We start from the raw sequence: 25,173 nt of genomic DNA, 5'->3' as shown, positions 1-25,173 counted from the left end.
TTTGCATGGTTGGAGGCTTCATTTTATGAATCACAAAGCTTTCCTTTATGAGCTTTCCAAATCTGTTTTGGAGGGAAAAACCAAATTTTACTGCTCTTTTACATCCATACTGGGAGAGATCAGGGTAATTCAGTTGTTAGGAACCACCTCCTTCCTACCCCCCTACTCCACCCCTCACACCACCCCCGGGCCTTTTTTTTTTTTTTTTTTTGGTACATGATTTGAGAAGCTAAAAGAGAATCACAGAATCTTTGAATTACAGGACAATAAGGCTGGAAAGAAAGTAAGGAGATTCTGGTAAAGCAGGATCCTGCAGTCAGGTGAATGATTTTATAATGTAAATGAACACTCCACAAATGAGAACGCACTGGTCTGGTCTTCTGCTGTCAAGTTGTCTCCGACCCATAGCGACTCCAAGGACACATCTCTCCCAGAACGCCCCACCTCCATCTGCAATCATTTTGGTAGTGTATCCGTAGAGTTTTTTTGGTATAATTGTGGAAGCGGCTTACCACTGCCTTCTTCCACTCAGTAAACTTGAGCCTCCACCCTCGACTCTCTCCCGTGCCACTGCTGCCCAGCACAGATGAGTTTTGAGTTGTTGCAGATTGCCTTCCACTTGCTAGCCACTGCCCGAGCTAAGAATGGAATGGATATGACCCAGCTTGACTCTCCCGCTTGTAGTCGAAACTGGTAGGGTACTGCAAATTCTCCAGGGGCCATCCTGAGAGGGGTGGGGATCCACTAGAGATCGCATATGCTGAAAAAAGATGCCTCTCCCATTACCTGGATGGGATTTAGGATTAGGAAAGTGGGATGGAATTAAGAAAGAATTACAAAAAAAAAATTTAGCCACCTGGCCTCTCCCCTGTCTTTCCCTGCTCTCCTCTTCCCTGGCCTTCGATGTTAGAATATTTCACTCTTCCAGGAGATGACTTCATTCTGTTTTCCATGCAGATTGCTCAGTGAAACCAAGCTGGATTGATTTGCTTCTTGATGATTAACCTAGGACCAAGGGATGTCCATTTTCATATCAATATCATTCCCAAAATTACTTTCAAATATCTTGGTTTTTTTGGTGCTTGAAAACCTGCAAACAAAAATTCATTAGAGATAGTTCCTATCCTCAAGGAGTTCACAATGTAGAGGGAAGATAGATATGAAAACAGCAGCCCCCCATGTAAAGTTTCAAATCTCAACAATTAAATTGATCTTTCAATCAATCATATTTATTGAGTGCTTACTGGGTGCAGAGAACTGAACTAAGCGTTTGGGAGAGTACATTGTAATAGAGTTGGTAGATATGCTCCCTGTCCACAATGAGCTTACAATTTAGAGGGGGAGACAGACATCAAAATAAATATTCATTCATTCATTCATTCATTCATTCAATAGTATTTATTGAGTGCTTACTATGTGCAGAGCACTGTACTAAGCTCTTGGGATGAACAAGTCGGCAACAGATAGAGACAGTCCCTGCCGTTTGACGGGCTTACAGTCTAATCGGGGGAGACGGACAGACAAGAACAATGGCAATAAATAGAGTCAAGGGGAAGAACATCTCGTAAAACAATGGCAACTAAATAGAATCAAAGCGATGTACAATTCATTAACAAAATAAATAGGGTAACGAAAATATATACAGTTGAGCGGACGAGTACAGTGCCGTGGGGATGGGAAGGGAGAGGTGGAGGAGCAGAGGGAAAAGGGGAAAAAGAGGGTTTAGCTGCGGAGAGGTAAGGGGGGATGGCAGAGGGAGTAGAGGGAGAAGAGGAGCTCAGTCTGGGAACGCCTCTTGGAGGAGGTGAGTTTTAAGTAGGGTTTTGAAGAGGGAAAGAGAATCAGTTTGGCGGAGGTGAGGAGGGAGGGCGTTCCGGGACCGCGGGAGGATGTGACCCGGGGGTCGACGGCGGGATAGGCGAGACCGAGGGACGGCGAGGAGGTGGGCGGCAGAGGAGCGGAGCGTGCGGGGTGGGCGGTAGAAAGAGAGAAGGGAGGAGAGGTAGGAAGGGGCAAGGTGATGGAGAGCCTCGAAGCCTAGAGTGAGGAGTTTTTGTTTGGAGCGGAGGTCGATAGGCAAACACTGGAGTTGTTTAAGAAGGGGAGTGACATGCCCAGATCGTTTCTGCAGGAAGATGAGCCGGGCAGCGGAGTGAAGAATAGACCGGAGCGGGGCGAGAGAGGAGGAAGGGAGGTCAGAGAGAAGGCTGACACAGTAGTCTAGCCGGGATATAACGAGAGCCCGTAATAGTAAGGTAGCCGTCTGGGTGGAGAGGAAAGGGCGGATCTTGGCGATATTGTAGAGGTGAAACCGGCAGGTCTCGGTAACGGATAGGATGTGTGGGGTGAACGAGAGAGACGAGTGAAGGATGACACCGAGATTGCGGGCCTGAGAGATGGGAAGGATGGTCGTGCCATCCACGGTGATAGAGAAGTCTGGGAGAGGACCGGGTTTGGGAGGGAAGATGAGGAGCTCAGTCTTGCTCATGTTGAGTTTTAGGTGGCGGGCCGACATCCAGGTGGAGACGTCCCGGAGGCAGGAGATGCGAGCCTGAAGGGAGGGGGAGAGGACAGGGGCGGAGATGTAGATCTGCGTGTCATCTGCGTAGAGATGGTAGTCAAAGCCGTGAGAGCGAATGAGTTCACCGAGGGAGTGAGTGTAAATGGAGAACAGAAGAGGGCCAAGAAATAAATACATTAGGGTTATAAATTAAACCAACCTAAGGCACAGATACTGCCTGATGATGTTATTCAGCGGCACGGTGAAACTCCCTCCCTCCACTTCCCCAACCACCCTCCTGATCTACACCTACCCTGCACCCACCTTCCTCTCCTGTGGAGGAAGGAGTTAGCCACCGATGTGGTAGATAGGGATCCTCAGGGATAAAAATCGAGGCTACAGTGACTTAACCCCCTAGTAGCTTGGTCCAGTATTAGGTGACAAGGCTGTGTCAAGTCAATTTTCACCTCTTCTGTACACTTGAGATGCCTCAACTCCCTTTGCAACCGATTCTGGTATTTCATCTCCCAGAGAGTTTCGGCACTCTTTTTCAAGTCCGATAGAAGTGCTTCCAATTCAGTTCAAACCATTACTCCTTTTAAGTCTTTAATGGAGTTAGCATCCTCCCCCTAAGTGTCCTTCATACATCCAAAGGTATTCTCCTTTTAGTTCCTTCTTTTCTAGGCTAAACGCCCTCCATGCCTTTCTCATCTCTTCAGATGACTATTTCCAACCTTTTCATCAATCCTGCCTTTCTTCTTTGGTCCCTCTGCAGTTTCTCCCCCTCCTTTTCACAGTGCGATGACTGAAACTGGACATAATACTTGAAGAACAAACAACCAGGACAGAAGAACATAGGAAATTTCCCAACTCTTGCTCAGAATTCTGGCTAATCCATCAATCAATCAATAGTATTTAGAGAGAGCACCGCTCTAAGCATTATTAATCAACTAAGCTAATTTCTGCCCCAGTAAAATGGTTTTGACCAGTTAAATGGGCACTGTTAGGTAGTGATGGAAGTATAATATTTAGCAATTTCTAACTTCACTACAATAAATCAAAATGCTCATCAGTCCAGGCTGCTCCCCACAAAAAACCTAAACTCTATTCAGCTGTTTGGCTGTTCAGCTCTTGTTGCAGCAGACAAAAAATGCTTTAGGAGAAAGGTAGTTTCGAGTGCCTCTTGGCCTGGAGGCCGTTTAATACCTCCTGCCTTAGCCTCCAAGCGCACTTCGGAACGTACCAGAAATCGAAAGGGCTGAGGCCGTCCATTGTTTCCGCGAGAGACTCTGTCATCGTCAACGGCAACGTGGTATGTGTTTAGATCACATTTGGAATGATGGGACTGGATTCAATCAATACTATTTACTGAGGCCAAAGCACTGTACTAAGTGGTTGGGAGAGTCTACTGACCTCTGCCAGATCACTTCTCTTCACTCAGTGTTTTGGGCAGGACGTGGTGGCAGGAGTAGAGAAAGTCAAGCGGTGTCAAGCGCAAGATGAACGTTACAATTTGAAGCTTCCTAAATGTACGATCCTTCAAGAACGTAGCCCCAGTATTGTGAGAGAACTGGCTGTACCACCATCCCTGCCCTCAAGGAGCTTAAATTTATGAAGAGAATCCTGTAAATAATATTCACTCTATTTCTACAGGCTCTCCGACAAAAGGCAATGCAGATTACAGTGGAAGTATACCAGCCAGAAAGTTCAGAAGGGGCTCTATCAGCTCTAAGAATGCGAAACAAGTTGAGAGAGGTAAAATCCGGGCTACCTCCTCCTGAACTGGAAGCCTGTCACCCCACTCGGCATCAAGTTCCCAGTTGCTCGATATGTCACATACCATCTTTAAAATCCACATGTTCCTCTCTTTGCAGGTGATCCCTAGCTCCCAGGGAAGAGGAGACCTGGCTCACACACTCCAAGCCAGGTTTATGATTCCCTTTGGGGGGTCTCGAGGGCTCTTCTCTCTCTCCCCTGAGGGCCTCTGGCACCTGACAGGAGTTGGTTGGCACTTATTTGTGAGGTGCCCAGTTTCAGCATCATATTATCCCAGATACTTCTTTCTCTTAGAGAACGGCATACCTCCCCCCAATCCCCTTTCTTCTTACGAGAAATAGCTCGACACCAACCTGGTAAAACGAGAGAGAGGAGCTCATGAGAATTAAGTGAAAGAGAAAACCACCCGGGAAAGAAATGAAGACTCGGAAGTCATCGCACAAAGTACATATAAACTTTTAATGAATTAATTAACCTTACAAAAGACAATGGCATCAAAACATTTGACACGTTTTGTACAAAACTGGTCCTGTGTTGTGAGGACTATTTCGGAGAGTAAATGGTAATGTGTCACGGGCTATGAGACACGATCGGTGGCCCGCCACGTGGCCCCGGCATCGGAATGCCACGGAGGGCTGGCAAACCGCCACTGGCTAGGAGACGTAACGTCGAACATATCCAAACTGCGCATGAAGGGACAGAGTAAACTTATTTACAAATACTGTGTATTTCAATATCAGGCTAGCAGATGCCATTGGGGAGCTACCGTATTTTCCAGAAAATAACATGCACCAGAAAATATTATACACCCCCTGGGTTTTATTGCCTTAAGAATGGTTTTGTTTACCTCTAACAGCGTTGTCAGTCCTTTCACTCTTCTCTTGCGTCGCTTATTCGTTCTCTCTTTTCCAGTCTTTCCTCCACTTGGAGTAAACACAGTGCAAGTGGCAATAGATTCTTCCCACCCCATGGCAGACGGCCCACAAACAGCCCAACATTTCAGAAAAGTGCGGTGTTGCTTGTGGCTGGGCCATGGGGACTATTCTGCCAAAGTTTCACACGGCGGGAAATAACACGCACATTCACGGCGGGGGGCAGAAACCTAGTCAGAAAGTGCGTGATACTTTCCTGAAAAATACGGTATCGTTGCCCAACTTAAAAATATTCTTCAGGATGTCACGTTCCCCTGGGAAAGGGACCTGGTCATTTCGGTATGTACAAAATACGTCTTCAGTTCCCCCTTGCCTTTCACATTGATTATTCCTCTACAGGTACACACGTATCCTAGGGTCTGTAAGACAATATTTGTCTCTTCTGTGACCTGAAATCGAAGAGAGAGCAGAGACTTTTTAGGCAAAGAGGTAAACGCACGGAGCAGGTACCCACGTAGGGCAAACGTGAGCGGGCTGAAAAAGAGATAAAAGAAAATGAATAAGTCCTACCTGTTTCTTAATGGTGTCATAGTATTAGCCTCATTTTCAAGCTAGTGAAAAGAGGGTTTGAAAAATGGCACTTTCTTGGTCACGATTTGGTAAGGTGGGACTGGAAAGACTGGCTTGCACACCTGGAAAGATGGCAGCCGGGGGCCTGGGATTGCTTCTTCTTGAGTCCCGCCTGACCGGGCCTAGGAGTCTACAGGGTGGAAAGCTGCTATTCAGGGGAACTGCCTGGCTGGCCTTTCTGGGTGGTCCCGAGGACCCCGGGAGTGGCAAGAGAGACAGGGCTGGGGTCAAGGTGGAAAAAGCCAAAAGGCAGCTGATCCATCAGGTGGAAAGGCTGACATTAGGAATTCTGGAACAGGGAAAGGGTGTGGGTGGCTCCGATACATTGTTCAACCAGTCAACGCTATTTACTGAACGCTTACTGTGTGTAGAAATCGCACTAAGAGCTTTGAAGAACAAAGTAGAGTTGGTAGACCCAATCCCTGCCTCCAAGGAGTTTGCAGTCTTGTGGGGGAGATAGACATTAAAATAAATTAGACATAAATCTTCACAGAACAAGACATAAATTAGACATTAGTCTTCACTGACATTAGTCTGGAGCCCAACGACAGATCGGTCTTGTGCAGACTGAGGAGAAAAATTGTTTTTTTTGTATGATAATTCTTCTCCACGGATATACTTGTCCCAGCTTTACTGCTTCGTACCATAGATTAGTTTGGGTCTCTTAGTGTTCTGAGAACTTTACAGTAGAAGAGTAATCAGTGGTAAGAGTGTAAAGTATATGGGCAAGTCACTTCACTTCTCCCTGCCTCATCTGTAAACTGGGAATTCAATGCCCGACTGACTTGTATCTACCCCAGAGTTTAGTAAAGTGCTTTGCGCAGAGTAAGCACTTCACAACTATAATTAGAATAATAATTATTATAAAGAATAAAATAAACTATAAAATGACTGTGCTGCGTATGACCTCAGAGCAGTTTTTAGGCTCTCATGGGGAATCGATCAACCAATCAATTGTACGTACTGAGCATTTTCTGAGTTGGAAAAGAACATCTCCTCCCAGAGGCCTTCCTCAACTAAACCCTCATTTCCTCTTCTCCCATTGTCTTCTGTGTCACCCTCGCACTGGGATTTGCGCTTTGTTCCTTGTGGGCAGGGAATCTACCAAACCCATTGTATTGTACGCTCCCAAGTGCTTAGTACAGTGCTCTTCGCACAGTAAGTGCTCAATAAATATGGTTGCTTGACTGACACTTTCTCTGAGCACAAGGCTTTAGGCAAAGAGGCCCGCCTAGTGGTTTCAACACTTGAGAGGAAACTAGAGCTTTAACTCATTAGCCGAGACTACTTTCCTACTGTTTCCCCTAAGGCAGAGCTTTGACCAGGTTAATAATCCGCTTCTGAGTTCATGGTTTTTGACTTCACGACCTGCCGTACCCTAGATAATTTTTATTAATAATCATGAGTTACCCCATTAACGCCACTTAAAGGGCCTAAACAAACCTGGATTTATAGGGAGGGACGAATCTCTTTGATTTATACTCTTCTAAATCGCCTAGTATCGAACTGTGCTGAGATGTGAGAATTAAATTAAAGTTAGGCAGTGACTGAAATTCAAAGATGGAAAGTATCGTGGAAGGGTAAAGTGGGGTTAGCTAAACCTCGGTTTATTCCCGATGACCTAGGACTCTCCGTCTCCTCCCCTTTAATTATTTCCTGCACGTGAGTGGAAATGAGAAGTAGTCAACCAGGAAAGAGCTGGACTAAGGATAAGCAGAAGGAGATGAGAATTACTCCCTGCGTAAACCTTCCAGCTGCCATGTTAAGTGCTGCATCTTACTCTGGAAACCAATTTTAGCTCTTCCTGTCTAATTTCAGCCCGAGTTTTCAGTGCTTGACGGCGGTTCAGTGTCCATGGGGGTTTCGTGCAGTCTTCTGGAGACTCCATGGATCTAAACTCATTTCAGAATTAGTGGGATTTCAAGTCTCCAGTATTGAGGGGAGCCCCTAAATTGGCCCCTTCTTAAACTGCATGCTAGGGTTATCCGGTACTCCTTTATCCTTTACGTTCCATACTGTTTCTAAACGGGGAACTGCCCCTCTGCCGCTTAAAGGAATTCACCGGAGTGTTGATTTTGGAAGTGAGGGAGAAGGTGCTGGGAACTGAATTAAACACACCTGAATGAATAGTAAATACATTTTCACTTAGGACCGAATTATACTCAGAACCCAGGGAGGGTAGAGGATAATGAAATGATTTCTTTGATCCCTTTCCCCTTATAAATCTACTGGAATTTCCACTGATAAGCAATTCATATTGTGAGGGAGGCTCACTGATTTGAAGGATTGCAAAATGCACTTCAAATTGATCAATACTGTACATTTCTAAAAACACCCCTTCCCTCCTCTCTGTCTGAGCATTTAACCATTATTTACCTCTTCTGTAGATTCCCACTTTGATCTGAACTGCCTGGGCTCAAAGTTTGTAATATACAAAATAGAAAGAGATCAAAGCTCAAATCAAATTACCTGTATCTTGTCCAAGACGCCAGTGCTGTCCATCCTACTGGCGACATTAACCGTGTTGCCCCAGATATCGTACTGAGGTTTCTGAGCTCCAATCACACCTGCTATAACAGGCCCATGGTTAATACCTAAAAAAAACAGATGATCAGAGTACAGACAAACAGATTGTAGCTATTTATTCCGACTGCTCCAAAATGATGCCGGGTTTTAGAGATGCTTTTAATGTGGCTTTACCAGCAGCTGGTGACCCTTACTAGGCAAATTCTGATAATTTTAATCATGGGGAAATGAGTTGCATTTTATTGAAAACCTGCTCGAGAGGAACCAGTAGGCAGGCAGAGTGGAGAGGCATGAGTGCTCCAGGGAGTGGAAGGAAGGGAGGGAAAAAAAGAAAAAGAAGAATGGGCAGATTTGGGGGAGGGATGAAAACGCAAAAGGAAAGGGTTCTCAAGCAGAGAGGAGCCCTTCTAGGCTGCAGGAAGGAAAGCAGATGATAAAGAGGACTCTGGTGAAGAAAACCATGCCAAATAAAAACACAACGTGGTGATAAATATAAACGACAAAAGTCAGAAAGTGAGTGAAAAGATGGGAAAAAAAATCAGCAGGGAATCCAAGTTCCAGAAAGACTGGGGATTAGAAGAAAGAGGAAGGCTGATTTTAGGTAAAATGCTTACACTTTGAAAAAATGTGCCTGGGTGCTTGGGCAGACTTGACTGACGCCCCATTCCCTGAAACTCTGGGGAAGATCCAGTAGGTTTGGGTCCATCTGGGCCACTTCTGGCCAGAAGATCTCCTTAGGTGCTTAGAGCTCAGAGTACGAGGAGGAGCTTCTTAAAGCCAGTAATCAAACATATTTACTGAGCATTTACTGTGTGCAGAGCCCTCTACTTAGCCTTTGGGGAAGCAGCATGGCCTAGTGGCAAGAGCACAGGCTTGGGAGTCAGAGGTCGTGGGTTCTAATCCCAGCCCTGCCTCTTGTCTGCTGTGTGACCTTGAGCAAGTCACTTAACTTCTCTGTGCCTCAGTGACCTCATCTGTAAAATGGGGATTAAAACTGTGAGCCCCACGTGGGATAACCTGATTAACCTGTGTCTACCCCAGCGCTTAGAACAGTGCTCTGCACATAGTAAGCGCTTAACAAATACCAACATTATTATTATTAGGTTGTTCCACATGAGGCTCACAGTCTGAATCTCCATTTTGCAGATGAGGTAACCGAGGTCCACAGAAGTGAAGTGACTTGCCCACAGTCACCCAGCTGACAAGTGGCAGAGCCGGGATTGGAACCTATGACCTCTGACTCCCAAGCCCGAAGACCACCTGATGGGACCACCTGATGACCCTGTATCTCCCCAAGCGCTTAGAACAGTGCTCGTCACAGAGTAAGCGCTTTAAAAATGCCAACATTATTATCATTATCATTGTCATTATTATAATTATTGTTATTATTCCTTAACTTTCTGTGGAATATTTCTCTAAATGAGCAGAGGTGGGAGCTGAGCCTTCCAATTGCCAAGGGCTCCCGCTAGAGGGCACTACATACTAGGCGCTAGAGCGGCGGCCGCGTTGGTCTGGGGAAGAAAGGGGCTGGAAAAACCCCTTTGATAAGGGAATTAAATGTTATTTCATTAAGCATCTACCATTGCTGCTGCATGTGCGGTTGGATTTCTGGGTTGCTAATATTATTCCCTATTCTTTGACTCCCTCTGAAGTTACGAGGAAGTTCATTCGAAGTTTGAAATGTATGGGCCTGAGCTTGCTCGTAAACTCTACCGCTTTATTATTATTAGTAGTGGTAGTAATGATAATGATGTTGGTATTCTTTAAGCTCTTTCTATGTGCAGAGAACTGTTCTAAGCGCTGGGGGAGATCCAGGGTCATCAGGTTGTCCCACGTGAGGCTCACAGTCTTCGTCCCCCTTTTCCAGATGAGGTCACTGAGGCCCAGTGAAGTGACTCGCCCACAGTCACCCATCTGACAGGCGGCGGAGCCGGGATTCGAACGCGTGACCTCGGACTCCCAAGCCCGCGCTCTTGCCGCTGAGCCACGCCGCTTTGTTGTCATCATTATTATTGTATTTATCCAATTACGAACGCATATTTGTGAATCGGTTATTTTGACCGCTCTGGTGGGAAATGTTATGTTTGTCTCCCTCTGTAGAGATGTGTCACTTTATTCTGTACTTTATTCTGCGTGGGAAGCAGTGTGGCTCAGTGGGAAGAGCGTGGGCTTCGGAGTCAGAGATCATGGGTTCGAATCCCGGCTCTGCCACCTGTCAGCTGGGTGACTGGAGGCAAGTCACTTCACTTCTCTGGGCCTCAGTGACCTCATCTGTAAAATGGGGATTAACTGTGAGCCTCACGTGGGACAACCTGATGACCCTGTATCTCCCCCAGTGTTTAGAACAGTGCTCTGCACATAGTAAGCGCTTAACAAATACCAACATCATTATTATTACTATTATTTTCCAAACACCCGGTACAGTGCACCATACGAGCTGCAGCTGTTTCTTCTACTACTCCTGTCTGCTAAAGCACTGCGCGGAGCACTTGGGGGGGGATGTGGATAATCATATCAGACACATTCCTGTCCTAGTTGGGACTCAAAATAGAATCGTTCTTCAGGCTTTTGCTAATTCACCTCATATCGTTTTGGAAACTACCGCGATGTGGGAGAAAAGATTCCGAGACTGGTAATCGCTTCCAAAACTCCAACCAAAACATACCCACTCGTAACTTGAAGTCATTGAAGGAGTGCTTGTTGATTACATCCAACTTTGCCACGAGGGCGAAGGCAAACTCCACCATTGTGCCTATGTGCATGTACTGGCGATCCGGCTCCTGAATGGGGCAAGAGATACACAAGGGTAGGCGGACACGGCATCGGTCGCAAAACACTTCCATTAGACCCGCAGAACTATAAACTCTGCAGCTGCTTCGAAGTTATAATGCCACGGGGTGATAACGATAACTGTGCTGTTCGTTAAGCACGTACTATGTGCCAAGCACTCCGCGAAGCCCTGGGGAAGATCCATGATAATCAGGTGGGACCCAATCCCTCTCCCACTTGGGGCTCCATATCACCCTGAGACGGGTTCAGAGTTCAGGTTAAGTTGACGAGGGGTCGTGTGGGCTGACAGAAGACTTTGCTTGGTCATTGATTTTCAGGTCTGATTTTGAGAGGATCAAAACCAACTAATCAAAGAGCCCGGGGCTTGGGAGTCAGAGGTCATGGGTTCGAATCCCGGCTCTGCCACGTGGCAGCTGTGTGACTGTGGGCAAGTCACTTCATTTCTCTGGGCCTCAGTGACCTCATCTGTAAAATGGGGATTAAGACTGGGAGCCTCATGTGGGACAACCCGATTACCCTGTATCTACCCCAGTGCTTAGAACAGTGCTCTGCACATAGTAAGCGCTTAACAAATACCAACATTATTATTATTTACTGTGTGCACAGCACTCTACCAAATTTCATAGATTAGGTAGGGATTTGGGCTTAATGGCTTACAATGTTAACCAGTCAGTCCACGATCAATCAATCTTATTTATTGAGTGCTTACTGTGTGCAGCACTCAATAAATATGATTGATTGTCCGTAGAGGTAGAGCACCGTACTAACTCATTCATTCATTCATTCATTCTTATCATATTTATTGAGTGCTTACTGTGTGCAGATCACTGTACTAAGCGCTTGGAGAATACAAATTCAGCAACAAAGAGAGACAATCCCTGCCCATACGGGGCTTACAGTCTAGAAGCGGGGAACCCCTTAGGAGAGTACAGTAGAGTTGGTAGATGTGAGCCTTGCCGACAGGAGTTTACCACAAAACAGCATCGTGAAAACTTTCTGCATTAGCATTAATTCTTCTTTTAGAGTAGAAGCAAGTGAGACTCAGTCAACTCCATGTAATCACGGATACTGGAGGTGGAAATCGTATAAATTGTGTGATCTAATTCAGGATTATATTTTCAAATTAATGTGTGTAGTTAAAAATATGTATTTAAAAGGATTAGATGCACATTGCTTTTTTCTTCTATGGTTAAAATGATTTAAATGGATTAATTTATACCATCAGGAGAAATAAAATTTCCATTCAAGTCAAATATGAGGTTGCTTTCCCCATATTTCCACCAGTTCAGGTTTTTAAACCTTCCACCTTTTTGCCTTCACTAATGTATTACTAGATTTCCACACAACAATAAATAGGAAAAATCATTACAAATAACCTCTGGAGCCTGGTAAACTAAATTCCTTGAGAAAATCGTTTCTAACCGGTAAGGGAGTGGAATTTTACAGAACAATTTAATCCTTGGGTGGAAAAATATCCCTTTCAAACTGCATTTTTTCCCTAATGATCTAAAGTAGTATGTCAGTGAAACTAAGAGGAAGGGTTTTGTTTAGAACCAAAAATGTGGCATTTTCTGGCAAGCTCTTCGAAATTGCATTTTGGATAGGTGCGATTTACAGAATATAAAAATGAGAGCATCTGCTTATAATGTAATCCGTATCCTATTATACACTAACTGCAGCATTTTCGGTACAGAGATGCTGTGAAATATTGGTTTGCAAAGTTTTCTGTAGTAATGTAAAACTAATTACAGCAGTGAACTTCCTGAAATCGAGACCTGCAATGCTGAACTCTAATTAGAAACAGTCCGGGGGGAATTCTATTCCAAATCTAGTATGCAGGTGCGATATATAAATTCATGTCCCCTTCGAATCTCTGTTCAACGATGATAAAAACAAAACATTCCGCAGATAATGATCTGTAGCTGTGGAGACGGGGAAGGAAGAAGAACTGAAGTATGGGGAGGAAAAAGATAATTCCCAATTTGTTCCAAATCCTAACTTTAAATATGACTGTCAATTATTCACTCATTCAGTCGTATTTATTGAGTGCTTACTGTGTGCAGAGCACTGTTCTACATGCTTGGGAAGTACAATTCAGCAACAAATAGAGACAGTTCCTGCCCACGGTGGAATTATATTACACTCCCCCCCATCCCCGCAAACACACACACAAGTTAAAAAAAAAAGAAAGCCAACAACAACCTTTTGAAGAGCTGCAAGCAAGATCAAACACTTTTGCAAAAATGCTAATGAGTAGAGAATTGACCAAGACTGGGAGTGAATTGAAATCTGAATTATCCACAGATCGGTCAAGATTTCTTGACCCTCAAGAGCAAGAAGACCCCAGGACTACGGCTCTGCTGATAGACAGGTCGGCCCTGAAACGTGTTAAATCTTCATGCAAGACGTTTCTAAGGCCACGATAACAGTTTTTAACTAGCACATTGTTTGTATCTTCACCGTACCTGAGTGTGTTCTTGACTGGGTGTGGCACTCAGCCCCGTAGCCGCCATATACGTGCTCCCAATAGTCTTGATCTTTTCAACTCCACTAAATTTCGGTTTAGACAACAACTGTGAAATTATAGCATTCATTGAATGACTCGGCTTCAGGTAAACATCAGATTAGCTAAGCACTTCAATGGCATTCTCAAGTTCTTTAACTTAATTTTAGGAAAAAATAGTTGAAAATGGTTTTGTACTTTTCCTATACTCTCTCAAGGACACGCTGTACAGGGCTTCGCACGTAATAGATATTCAATAAAGTCCGATCGATTGTGTACTATAACTTCATAAGGAAGAGAATTCATAAAAATTACCAAGATTTGGATAGTCGGTACATTGGAAAAAGATATGAAGCCCATAAAAAATGTCTTCCAATAACTTCCACTTCCATGTCTCTTGATTGAAGAGGCCCATGTGAAGTGCCTTTCATGAAAGTCTGATCTTAAGCGTAGAAAGAAGTAAAAGAATTCAATTACCTGTTAATGGTATTTCAATGACCCACTTCCATCTGGTTGGAAGTAGGAATCTCTAGGCAATTTAAAGAGGGATAAACAAGCCTCTATTAGTAGAGACAAATCTGTGTTTCATCTGTCTCTGATAAATATCAAATCTCCTCTGTTAGGTTTAGATTTTATTATGGGTAACTCAGCAGAAGTGAAAAAAATGATACTTGCAGAATGAAGGCAGACTACAATCTCATTTTTGGTGAAAGACTTTGGTGAGAGATGAACCTGGTGATATATTTAGTGTCCGCACTTAAAGCAGTGCTTGGCACAGAGTAAGAGTTTAACAAATGCCATCATTATTATTATTTGCTCACTCACTGAAATAATGGTCCATTCACTGATACTGTCTAAAGAGGGTCTTTTGAGGATATTAATTGAAGAATTTCAACATTGATGAACTTCAGCTACAAGGCTTTAAAATTTGAATCCCTCCAAACCCACTCCATCATTGAGGAAGCAGTTTTGCCACCAAGAGATTTGAAATAACTACTGCTAGGTTCTCCACTCAAATAGATCACCCATACTTAACCAAAGGGAAGCAGTGTGGTCCTAGTGGATAAAGCAAAGGCCTGGGAGTTGGAAGGCCCTGGGCTGTAATCCTGGCTCCTCCACTTGTCTGCTGTGTGACTTTGGACAAGTCAATTCACTTCTCTGTGCCTCAATTTCCTCAACTGTAAAATAGGGCTTAAAACTGTGAACCCCATCTGGGACATGGACTGTCCAGTGCTCAGTAGAGTGCCTGGTACATAGTAAGTGCTTGACAAATACCATAAAAAAAGCTCAAAAGGATTTGTCATAATGATCCTATGAGACCCATTTCGGACTTTATCATAATCATGATTATCCAAAATTATTCGTAGTTGATGGTTTTGGTGACAAAGAGCAGCCCACTAAACTCATCAGAAAGAACTGAGGCTGTGTAGTCTGGAAAGCTATGCCAATCAATTGATCAAATGTATTTACTGAGCAACTACTGTGTGCAAAGAGCACTTCATTAAGTCCTTGGGAGAGTACAATAAAAGTTGTCATGATCCCTGCCCAAAAGAATATCTGAAGAAACATGTCTCTGCTAGATGCTATGAACGAGTCAAAATCTAACATTAAAAAAAAAATAAATTAAAAGTTTTCAACATTCTACTCACTGATTACCATCAAACAATCTTCTTAAAACAAAAAAAAAACATTTTCGAGTGATTCAGGACATTGTTAATTCAGGAGAGATCACAACTATTGATATTTATCATTCCCAATTCTAAAACCCACTCACTTATAAAGAAGTTGTCGGCTATCCTTTCTGCAAAAAGAGATCTTCTAAGTCAGAAAATACGCTTTTATATTACAGATTTATGTAGGTGTTTTACTTTTAGATCCATTAAATCATTTTTGGCAAGCAGAGTCCTTTATAAATGAATAATGTGGGATAAGTCTTAAAGCTCTGGGAACAGTGCCAAGGATCAGGAAGTATGCAAAATATGCTTAGGAAAGCATTACTCTTTATTTCAAATATCTGTCTTTTTAATACAATGGAGACCCCTTAAGAGGTATGCCCCATTCATGCAGAGATGTCAAGGAGTATATGATTAGAACCCTCGGGGCTCGCAAACGTTCGCTTGAGTCCATTGCTCTTAATACGTACGTCATCAAAGTCAGCGATGATCTCATTCAGGAGCCTAAGACACTCCAAACCTTCTTTGTTTACATCTGATTCGGTATAGAACTCTTTGAAATCCGGAATGGAGGCAAACATGACGCAGACGCAGTCATATGATTGGTGATACAAGTCCTGCCAAAGAAGAGGACAGAAGTGAATTAGAAAACCTAACCCTGTAAGCCGAAGAACTTCGTAAGATGTCTATCAGGTCACTGTGGACTCGAGGAATAGGGAAGAAGAGGATTTCTTCATGAAAAATGGGAAACGCTGCTTGCCTGATCAAGGCCATCTGGTTTTTTTTCAGGTGGGAATATTCATTTTCATCCTTCTTTTCGGCCTAGATGGTTTTAGGAATTATACTTATTACCGTTTCCCTGGCTAAAAGATTATGTGAACATCAAATTACTTCTTCACATTCAATTCCATCAAAATTTAACCTAGATTTTTTAACATTATGAAATTAGTTAAGTGAATGACCAATATCGACGCCAATACCACTGACTAGAAAAACACCACCAACCGAATCAAACAATGCTCAAAACACACCTGTGACTCATCCTCATGTTTTGCGGGTGGAGGTGTGGGGAGATGGGAAATACCCAGCATGGCTCATCTCCTCTCTTTACTCAGGAAAATAGATGACTAGTGACCTCTACGTGGAGACATAAGTTGGTTTCATTCAAGCTATCTTGACAAGTGTAACTGAATGGACTCTATTTTCCCAGCATGACTGTCATTCCCTGGTGGTTGTTGAGTGTTTACTAAAACACGGTAACTCCTTGAAAACGATGAAGATTCTGAAAAAGCGGCAGTGGGCACAGCAGGGATAGTAAGGGAGGTAGGGGAGTAAATTAATGAGGCAACTCAGGAGAAGGCAGAGCAGCTTTCTATGTCCCTAATACAAATGATGATGATGGTATTTGTTAAGTGCTTACTATGTGCCAGGCACCGTACTAAGTGCTGGGGTAGACACAAGATAATCAGGTCGGACACAACCCCTGTCCCACATGAGGCTCATAGTCTTAATCCCTTTTTACAGATGAGGGAATTGAGGCACAGAGAAGTAAAGTGACTTGCCCAAGGTCACACAGCAGACAAGTGGCAGAGACAGGATTAGAACCCAGGTCCTTCTGACTCCACTAGACCGTGCCGCTTCTCCTCCCAGCAGGGTAGAAAGGACACTTGCCATGCATACAGGAATTTTGCTTGCCCCAGTGAAAGCTCCATTGACCAAGCTTCACAGGATACAATCAGGCTCAGAATCAGCACCCCGAATCTACAATATAGGTTTGGAGGTCAAAATGGGTCCTCTCAAACTCCGATTACCATCGATCAATCAGGCAACGCTATTTACTTGAAAATAAAATTATCATTTAAAAAACAGTTATGTAATATAAATCGTTACATTGACTGCTCTTATGAACAAATCGGCCTTCATTTCATATGTTTTTTTTCCAAAAGGAAATTAATCTCTTTACTGAATCTATACAGAAAGCAAAGACGTTAATATTGCACAAGCTAAGCTTCCTCTTAATATATAATGTAATGGAATGCACTACATGTAAAAATTCCCAGAGAGGACTGATGAAAACTAAAGGGAATTGGAAACAACTTCTGATTCAATAAGCACCCACAAACAATATTACCAAGATGAGTAGAAAATAACCCTTCCATTTTCCTCTTGAATATACGATTTATTTATATTTGGTATAGGAAGGTTGTTGAGCTACCAACAGGTAACCATTTCAACTTACTTCACACTGATTCTCTTGCTACTTATGCACGGTGCGTTTCATTCAATACATCAAAAACCATAGGATGCTTAAGCATTCTGATTAACTGAATTTGTCGAAGGGTGGCCTAACGATATCAAGCCACTTCCATTCTTTATTTCTGCCAGTGTCAAATTTAATGGAGATCATTTCTCCCAACAAAATCACAGCGTGACATCGGTGCCGAAATACTGCCTCCGTGCTTTAGGAGTTCATTCGAAGCAGATTAGCCAGGGTGGGCTACGGTACCATTTAAAATGGGTTTGCACTAACTTTTCAGTTGAAAAATGTATTCCCTTAACTCACTGCCCAGCAACCGCAGACCAGAATTGATCCCAGCGGGGGTGGAGATAGGCAGGTATATCAACGGCTGGTTTGCTCCCTTCCTGAGACCAGGGACACCAACCTGGCAGTAACCTTCTGATGGGAATAATAATGATAACAATAATAATAATAAAGAATGCCATTATTATTATTTTGGTATTTGTCGAGCACTTATTTTGTGCCAAGGTAGTCAGCCACATGGGGCTTACAGTCTTAATTTTACTCCATTTTAAAGATGAGGTAACTGAGGCCTAGGGAAATTAAGTGGCTTGCCCAAGGTCACACAGCAGACAGGAGAGTTTTAAGAAAGAAAAACCCTCTTATGATTAAGGACGAGACCCTAATATAAGAAGGAGAGAGGAAGGGAGATGGCAGAAAGGAAAGAAAGTCACTGGTCCACGCTTGGCATAGTAATCACCGAGACACCTCTGCCAAATGCATCCTCCCTGTTGCTTCAGTTGCTGTACCTACCTTTCATTATCGCTTTTTTACTCTCTTCTCAAAGTGTAAGACCTCTCCCAAAGCTCACTTCACCTAAACTCAATGTGTTTTTTTCCAACTATGCCTTTGGGTTTCCTCCACTGGCGCACCAGCCCAACACAGATGTCGATTTGAAGATTCAGAAGATCAGAGTGTTGGAAATATGTTAGGAAGCCAGAGGCTTTTCTCCTTGACATCACTTGCAAATCCATTTGGAAATCATGCAAACCCCATAGATCCGGTTTCCTCTCCCATGCTAACACCAGATCCTCTGTCAAGGCCATGGTTAAAAAAACACAAGATGACTCATCTACCCTCTATTTTGGGAGTTCATTACAGAAGGTCCAATATGGGAACAACTCTCAGTGAAATTAAGCAGGAACGATTACAGTAATGACTGCTATGGCTTCCATACTGTGTTGTTTTCTCCTCTCCAACGAGCAATCGTGGGATCTGGACACTATGGGAATTAGAGAAAAATTTTCTTTATTCATCGGTGAATAGACGAAGATAAATGAAATTTTAGGACCTAGAGCTGTTTCTCTGACAGACAAAAGGGAAATCAGAAGTGTTAGTGAAGCAGCGTAGCCTGGTGGATAAAGCACGGGACTGGGAGTCAGAAGGTCCTGGTTTCTAATCCGGATCTGCCATTTGTCTGCTGTGTGATCTTGGGCAAGTTACTTCATTTCTCTGGACCCCAGTTACCTCATCTATAAAGTGGAGATTAAGAACGTGAGCCCCGTTTGGGACACAAACGGTGTCCAACCTGATTTACTTGTATCCATTCTGGTGCTTAGTAAGTGTTTGGGACATAGTAAGTGCTTAACAGATATCACAGCTATTATTATTATTTCCTTACAATAATGTCCCCTTGTAAACTGCTTTCCTCTTTGGAGCCTGGTCTCAATTTAATATAAAAACTATCAAAGTGTGGAAAGTTACAGCACTGAATGCCTTATTGCAGAACTCAAAAGAAAGAACCCTAAAACCTAGAGAATGCAGAACTAGTTTCCCATGCCGAAGAAATGTCTCTTTGATTCAGTGTCTTGTAACCACGAGTGCTGGCTGCACCATACTCCTGAATTCTAACAGACTTTTCCTTTACATAAAGCTGGGTTTTATCTAGAATTGGCTTCCCCTGGATGGCCCCTGGGGAACTGGGACTTGCGGAGCCGGTCAGAGCTTCCAGGTGTCATTGTTAAGGCTGCCCCGATCTGTGTGGGCTTAATTACATTGTATTTGGTTGTTCAGAAGATCCAAGAGTTATTAAAATAAAAGTCTTTAGGATAGTGCTCCTTGGGAAGCTGCAGCCGACACCCTAGGAAAGAATCCGATTGGCTGAAGAGGAGAATCATCCAAGAGAGGATCCCTAAAATTGGCAACACGAATTCATTTGCTGTCATTGCCGTTCAAAATAACAAAAAGACCAAAAAACCCAAACACGTCTGGGTCTGGGTCCCAGCTGGAGTGTGTGCAGAGAGGAAGATCCATTAAGCTCAAAAATTGCTTCTCTTCCTCCTACGAGGTGCCCCTCAGAGGCACCTGGTTCTGCTCAGTCGTCAGCTTAATTTCATTTCCCTCAGCAAGAAAAAAATCACAGAAAGGCAGCCCAGAAGCTCCCAGATGTGTTTTTGAACAGAAACTAGAACACAGTCGCCGATCGGGCTCGGGGGGTGGAGTGATGGCGGGGACTGCTGATGAAGTGGAAGAATCCTCTGCTAAGTCAGGGCGGGCGGGGAACCCCTCAGCGTCTTTTCTCTGAAAAGATACGGAGAAGAGGGCCGGTCCATTGTTTGGGAAAGACATCGATCATTCGAGATGTCGCCCTTGGGAGAAGACTCGTCAAAGTCGATACGGCAGTCAGTGGCCGCAATTAGATCCTTTAGCCTTGGGTAGTAGGATTGATGCACAGCTAAGGGATACTAAAGGTATTTCGATTTCTCTAGGTTTCACTTTATCCCTTTTATTGCGCAGTCTCTTGTAATTTGAGGTGAGCAGTCATCATCATCAATCCTCATCCTCAAACAATTTTTTTGATGTGATTTTGATACAGATGGTGCTCTACCAGACACTACAACAGAGCAAGCTTAACAGGTGTGGACCTTGGAATCGACTGCTTGTTTCAAGCACCCCTCTGGGTGGCCTTGCCGCTATGAGTCTCAGACCATTTATTGTAAAATACAGGCAAACCTTTCCCCTCTAGCTTTGACCTCGCAATGCGCCCTAACAAACTGACAACTGCCCAGATAGTTGGTGGATGTCTCCAAGACCAAAAAACTCAGGGTGCTACCTTGCATCCTAACTTATGTGGGATCTTAAATGGCTCTTTTGTTCCAGTCCAGAAGTGACATTCCCAGGGTGTGATCGATCAATCAGTGGTATCCATTCATTCATTCAATCATATTTATTGAGCGCTTACTGCGTGCAGAGCTTCTACTGAGCGCTTACACTGTACAGAGCACCATACTAAGTGCTTAGATGAGTACAGTGCAACAGAGTTGGCAGACACATCCCCTTTCCACAACAAACCAACTCCCTCTCCTCAGAAAATTTGTGATAAAACAGTTTGGGAACTCTAGGCAGATGCCTACACTTAGAAGGATATTTTCTACTCTCTAGATTAATTTCCTTTGGGTAAGATAGCTTTACTGATATTTTATCTGTGTGCAAGGGTGCGGGTAATAAAACCAGTGCACCAAGACTATGCTTAAATCATCTCAGGCAAACACTTTTTTTTTTCTTAATGGTCACCAGTAACGGTGGCCGCTTAACCCATCTCAGCAAGTCTTTCATTGTCTGTACGGTTCTCAATCCTAGGATAATTTACTCAGGGTCATTCATTTTTCTGCAAAGGTTACATTTGGTCTAGGTCAGAGTTGGGTTAGAATGTGCTCCATCAATTAACTGGTGGCACGTCCTGTCTCAATCTTGGCCGGGGGGGGAAGGCAGGAAGCCCCGTGTTCCCAAATACCGCATCCAGAGCAAGCTTGGAGCCTTCGATCAATCAACTGTATTCATTGAGCACTTACTGTGTGCAGAGCACTGTACTAAGCGCTTGGAAGAATATGATATCACACAGCCTTCTAGGACCTCTTTTGCAGAAGGACTGAATAAAAAGAAATGGGCTCAGTAATGAAAGTAATAATGATAACTGTGGCATTTGTCCAGTGCTGACGATAAAAGCAATATGGTCGGATCAGACACAATCCCTGCAAGTTGGAGAACAGAGCGCTTGGATAGAGAAGTGGAGAAACATTTTGACTGTAAAGGTGTCAGGAAAGCTATACCAAGGGAGCCAGAGGGATCGCCATCCTTTGAGATCTCTGAGGAATGAACAGTCGTGTTGTACGTATTCATCCGCCTGGAGGAAAGATTGCGGAACAGTGAGACCCCTTTTCTCCCCCGGTGTCTTGGCCTTCGCATTCCTCTCAAAATGTCCTGCTCTAACCTAATAATAATAATAATAATAATTATGGTACTTGTTAAGAGCTTAGTATGTGTCCAGCACCGTTCTAAGCACTGAATAGAAGTTAATCAGGTTGGATACAGCCCCTGTCCCTCACAGGGCTCATTCTCCATTTTCGAGATGAGGTAACTGAGGCCCGAGAAGTGAAATGACTTCCACAAGGTCATACAGCAGACTTGTGGTGGAGTTGAGATTAGAACCCAGGTCCTTCTGACTCCCACTAAGCTGTGCCGCTTCTCTAACTAGATAAGGAGCTTTTTTGAGTGTCCCCCTCTGTCCGTCTGCCCTCCCAGCATCTTCGCCCTGGCCAACGTTGGCACGCAAGCCCGTTGTCTGACCTCATTCTTCAAGTTCCTGGCCAAGAAGTGTTCAGCCACATGGGCAGGAAGTACGTTTTCCAGCAGCACTCGATTCAGGTTCTCCATGGTTTCAATTTCCTCCCGTTCTTTTTTGAATTTGTTCTTCCACAGGAAGTCTAACCTACAGTAATATTCATTCTGTTACAAGAGGACACAGAGGTAAAGAAACAATAGGCATCTTGTCCTGTTTGAGAGTACAGGTTTTAAAGAGACAAAACACAGCAAACTGCACCCTCCCTACAAGGCTCTTTGTCTCCAGAAACCCATTTCAGGGTGACATCCCGATAAAAAGACTATCGAGCAACTACACAGAGGGTGAGGACGGGGAACCCCCAGACAAAGAGACCCAAAAGTAGCAAATTAATCGGACGCTCTAAAGCAAATATGGCATCACGATTCGGGTCATTTATTTGCAAATCACTTTCCCAATGGTGAGTATCTTTGGTTTCCATTTAATATTACCAAATCCGTTTTTCTCTCCAAGAATAATCCTCTATTCCAATCAGTGTGCCCTGAAAGTAATGTACACATTTTGAGTGGAACTGAGGCACACTGAAAAATAAAAAGGAATGAGATTTATATTCGATAAGCACATGGCAATGGGCATTCAATTAAATTTTACAATGTGTGAGTGGAAAGGGACATTTTATTAGACTTTGTAATGTAAATACGAAAGCTTGCTGGAGAAAATGGGTTTTTCTGGAGGTAAGTAGAAACAGACTTGAGGTAAATCAAAAGAGCTTTCTAGAATGCACTCGGATTAACAGCGCCAGTGGAAATGTACTTTTTATTGCAAACAACATTTTTCTGGCTCCTGATTTACCGTTTATGATCATAAATAATTTATAGTGATACAAAACCTTCGGAGCCTTTTAACATCAGGAGAGTAGCCTAATAGAGACGGTGCACCACAGAACATACAGAAACTGGTCTGTCCAATAAATGCAAATACGAGCCAAACAGCGATCCCTTACTGTATTGTATGATATAGTTTGAAATAAAGCAAGAGTCCCTAACCCACAAGAAATGCTTAAAGAATCATGTACATTTTTAACTTTAGAAGGAAGGCTGATATTTTGAAATCAGACTTGATTTAGCCTGCTTATTGTGGATTCACACATTTCTCAACCTCGTTCAACTTGATATAGTGTTGCCCACATTTACATGATGGATTTTTTTCCAAAACAGATGGAGCAGTTCTCCTGCCTTTAGAATTCAAATTCTGAGAACCTCCAAATCCCTCCCATTAGCCACCCCACTGATGACCTTTCTGCAGAAAATTTAGAATCAACTGATGCTTTTTTTAAAATGGTATTTGTTAAATACCTACTATATATCAAGCTCTTTTCTAAGCAGGGGGGTAGATACAAGCTAATGAGACCAGAAACAGACCCTGTCCCACATGGGGCTCACAGTTAAGTAGGTGGGGGAGAACGGGTTTTGAATCCTCATTTTTATAGATGAGATAACTGAGGCACAGATAAGTTAAGTGACTTGCCCAAGGTCACACAGCAGGCAAGCGGTGGAGCCGGGTTTAGAACCAAGCACTTCTGGTCCTCTGGCTCCCAGGCCTGTGATTTATCCACTAGGCCACGCTGCCCCCGCCCGCTTCTGCTTTTAACAGAAAGACTTGGACCTAAAGACTCCGAATGAGCTTGTAAAGCAATCAGAATGAAACTGCTACATCGTACAGAGTAGAACCAATCCAAAAATCCATCATATTTATTGAGCACTTACAATGTGCAGAACACTGTACTAAGTGCTTCGGTTCAACTGTCATAGGGCTAGTTACTTAGCTTCTCTGTGCCTCAGTTTCCTGAAGTGCAAAATGGGGATACGGGGACTGTATCCAACCTGATTAACTCGTATCTATCCCAGAATTTAGAACAGTGCTTGACACAAAGAAAGTCCTTACATACCATTAAAAAAAAGGATGCTTCAGTGTCAAAGTGAAAACGTCCAGTTTATCTTTATTTGTGAACGCAAGCTCTGCGACATAACTCATGGCTATGATTTAACACTATAGAGATTATAACTGATGAATCACCTTCAGCGAGATTGCCACTTTTTAAAATGCTCACAGGCCCTTAGATCTTGGAAAAATTCATAAACCCTGCTTTAGTTTTACTTTTTCAAGGCTTTTTGCCACTGCTTTTTTTAATTTAGTCAGGTTAAGCACTTATTCAGCTCTTACTTAAGCACTCCTGGTAGATACAAGATAATCAGATAATCAGATAAGTGGGAAAGCAGCATTGTCTATTGGAAAGAAGACCAGGTTTTATCCTGGTCACAACACTTGCCCTCTGTGGGTCCTTTCTAGAAAAAAAACTTTGTTCTGTTTGAGGGGCACAGCTTTGTTTCTTCCTATGGCCTCTGACATTATGGAAATCCATATTTTTTCAGTGTTTAATCCACATTTTTTTCAGTATTTTGAAGTTATGGAGACTTTCTGCATTGGTTAGTATATTTAAGACCACCCACTTCAGTTCCAAATTTAGGATGAGGCCCAGAGTACCCAAAGCGATTGTGATTCCTAAACTGGGTCTGTGAGAAGAGACTCCGGGAAAGTTCTTGAAAGGCGGAGGATAGAGAGGGCTCTCCTCTCCGGTTGTTCAGACGAAAGAATCAAGTAAGTCATTTCAGGGGTTTTAGGAGTGAGATACTGACTAAATATAGACCTAGCATATAGGAGGATAAGGGAAATCAAAGCCATCATTTTAAATATCTGACTGGTACTTAAAAAATGGACTCCTATTTGACCCTCCTCTGCTCTGTTGAAAGATGATAGATGTGTCACGTGATATTAACGCCACAAGTCAAATGTGTCTGCAAGGCAAGGCCGGGTTCACACTACTTTAATAACTCACTTCTGGGGTCCTGAAATGCACTCGTTTGACTTGGTTGTCTATACAACAAAAGTTAAGTGTGAAAGTATGGAGAAGGCCTGAATTATTCTACTAAATTGTGTCATACTGCTTTGAGTCTGGGAAGCAGATTCAAATTATTGCATTTCAAGT

At 43.4% G+C, this 25,173-nt stretch overlaps 1 protein-coding gene across 2 annotated transcripts in view; it reads right to left on the bottom strand.

Moving 5' to 3' along the window:
* Nucleotides 1-4,716: 4,716 nt before the first annotated feature.
* Nucleotides 4,717-25,173, bottom strand: part of ADCY2 (adenylate cyclase 2) — a 242,188-nt gene continuing 221,731 nt past the window's right edge. For both annotated transcript variants that reach the window (XM_029054073.1, XM_029054074.2), the window contains exons 20-25: nt 22,136-22,294; nt 15,741-15,887; nt 13,560-13,667; nt 10,970-11,084; nt 8,248-8,372; nt 4,717-5,597 (exon numbers count right to left, since the gene is read on the bottom strand). In XM_029054073.1, coding sequence (XP_028909906.1) covers nt 5,445-5,597; nt 8,248-8,372; nt 10,970-11,084; nt 13,560-13,667; nt 15,741-15,887; nt 22,136-22,294 — 807 coding nt within the window. In that variant the 3' untranslated portion in view covers nt 4,717-5,444. The remainder of the gene's footprint in view (nt 5,598-8,247; nt 8,373-10,969; nt 11,085-13,559; nt 13,668-15,740; nt 15,888-22,135; nt 22,295-25,173) is intronic.

This window comes from Ornithorhynchus anatinus, chromosome X3, assembly GCF_004115215.2.
Source record: "Ornithorhynchus anatinus isolate Pmale09 chromosome X3, mOrnAna1.pri.v4, whole genome shotgun sequence".
Classification (NCBI taxonomy): domain Eukaryota; kingdom Metazoa; phylum Chordata; class Mammalia; order Monotremata; family Ornithorhynchidae; genus Ornithorhynchus; species Ornithorhynchus anatinus.
The sequence above is the reverse complement of the archived record's forward strand: the minus strand, read 5'-3'. Positions and strand labels throughout refer to the sequence as shown.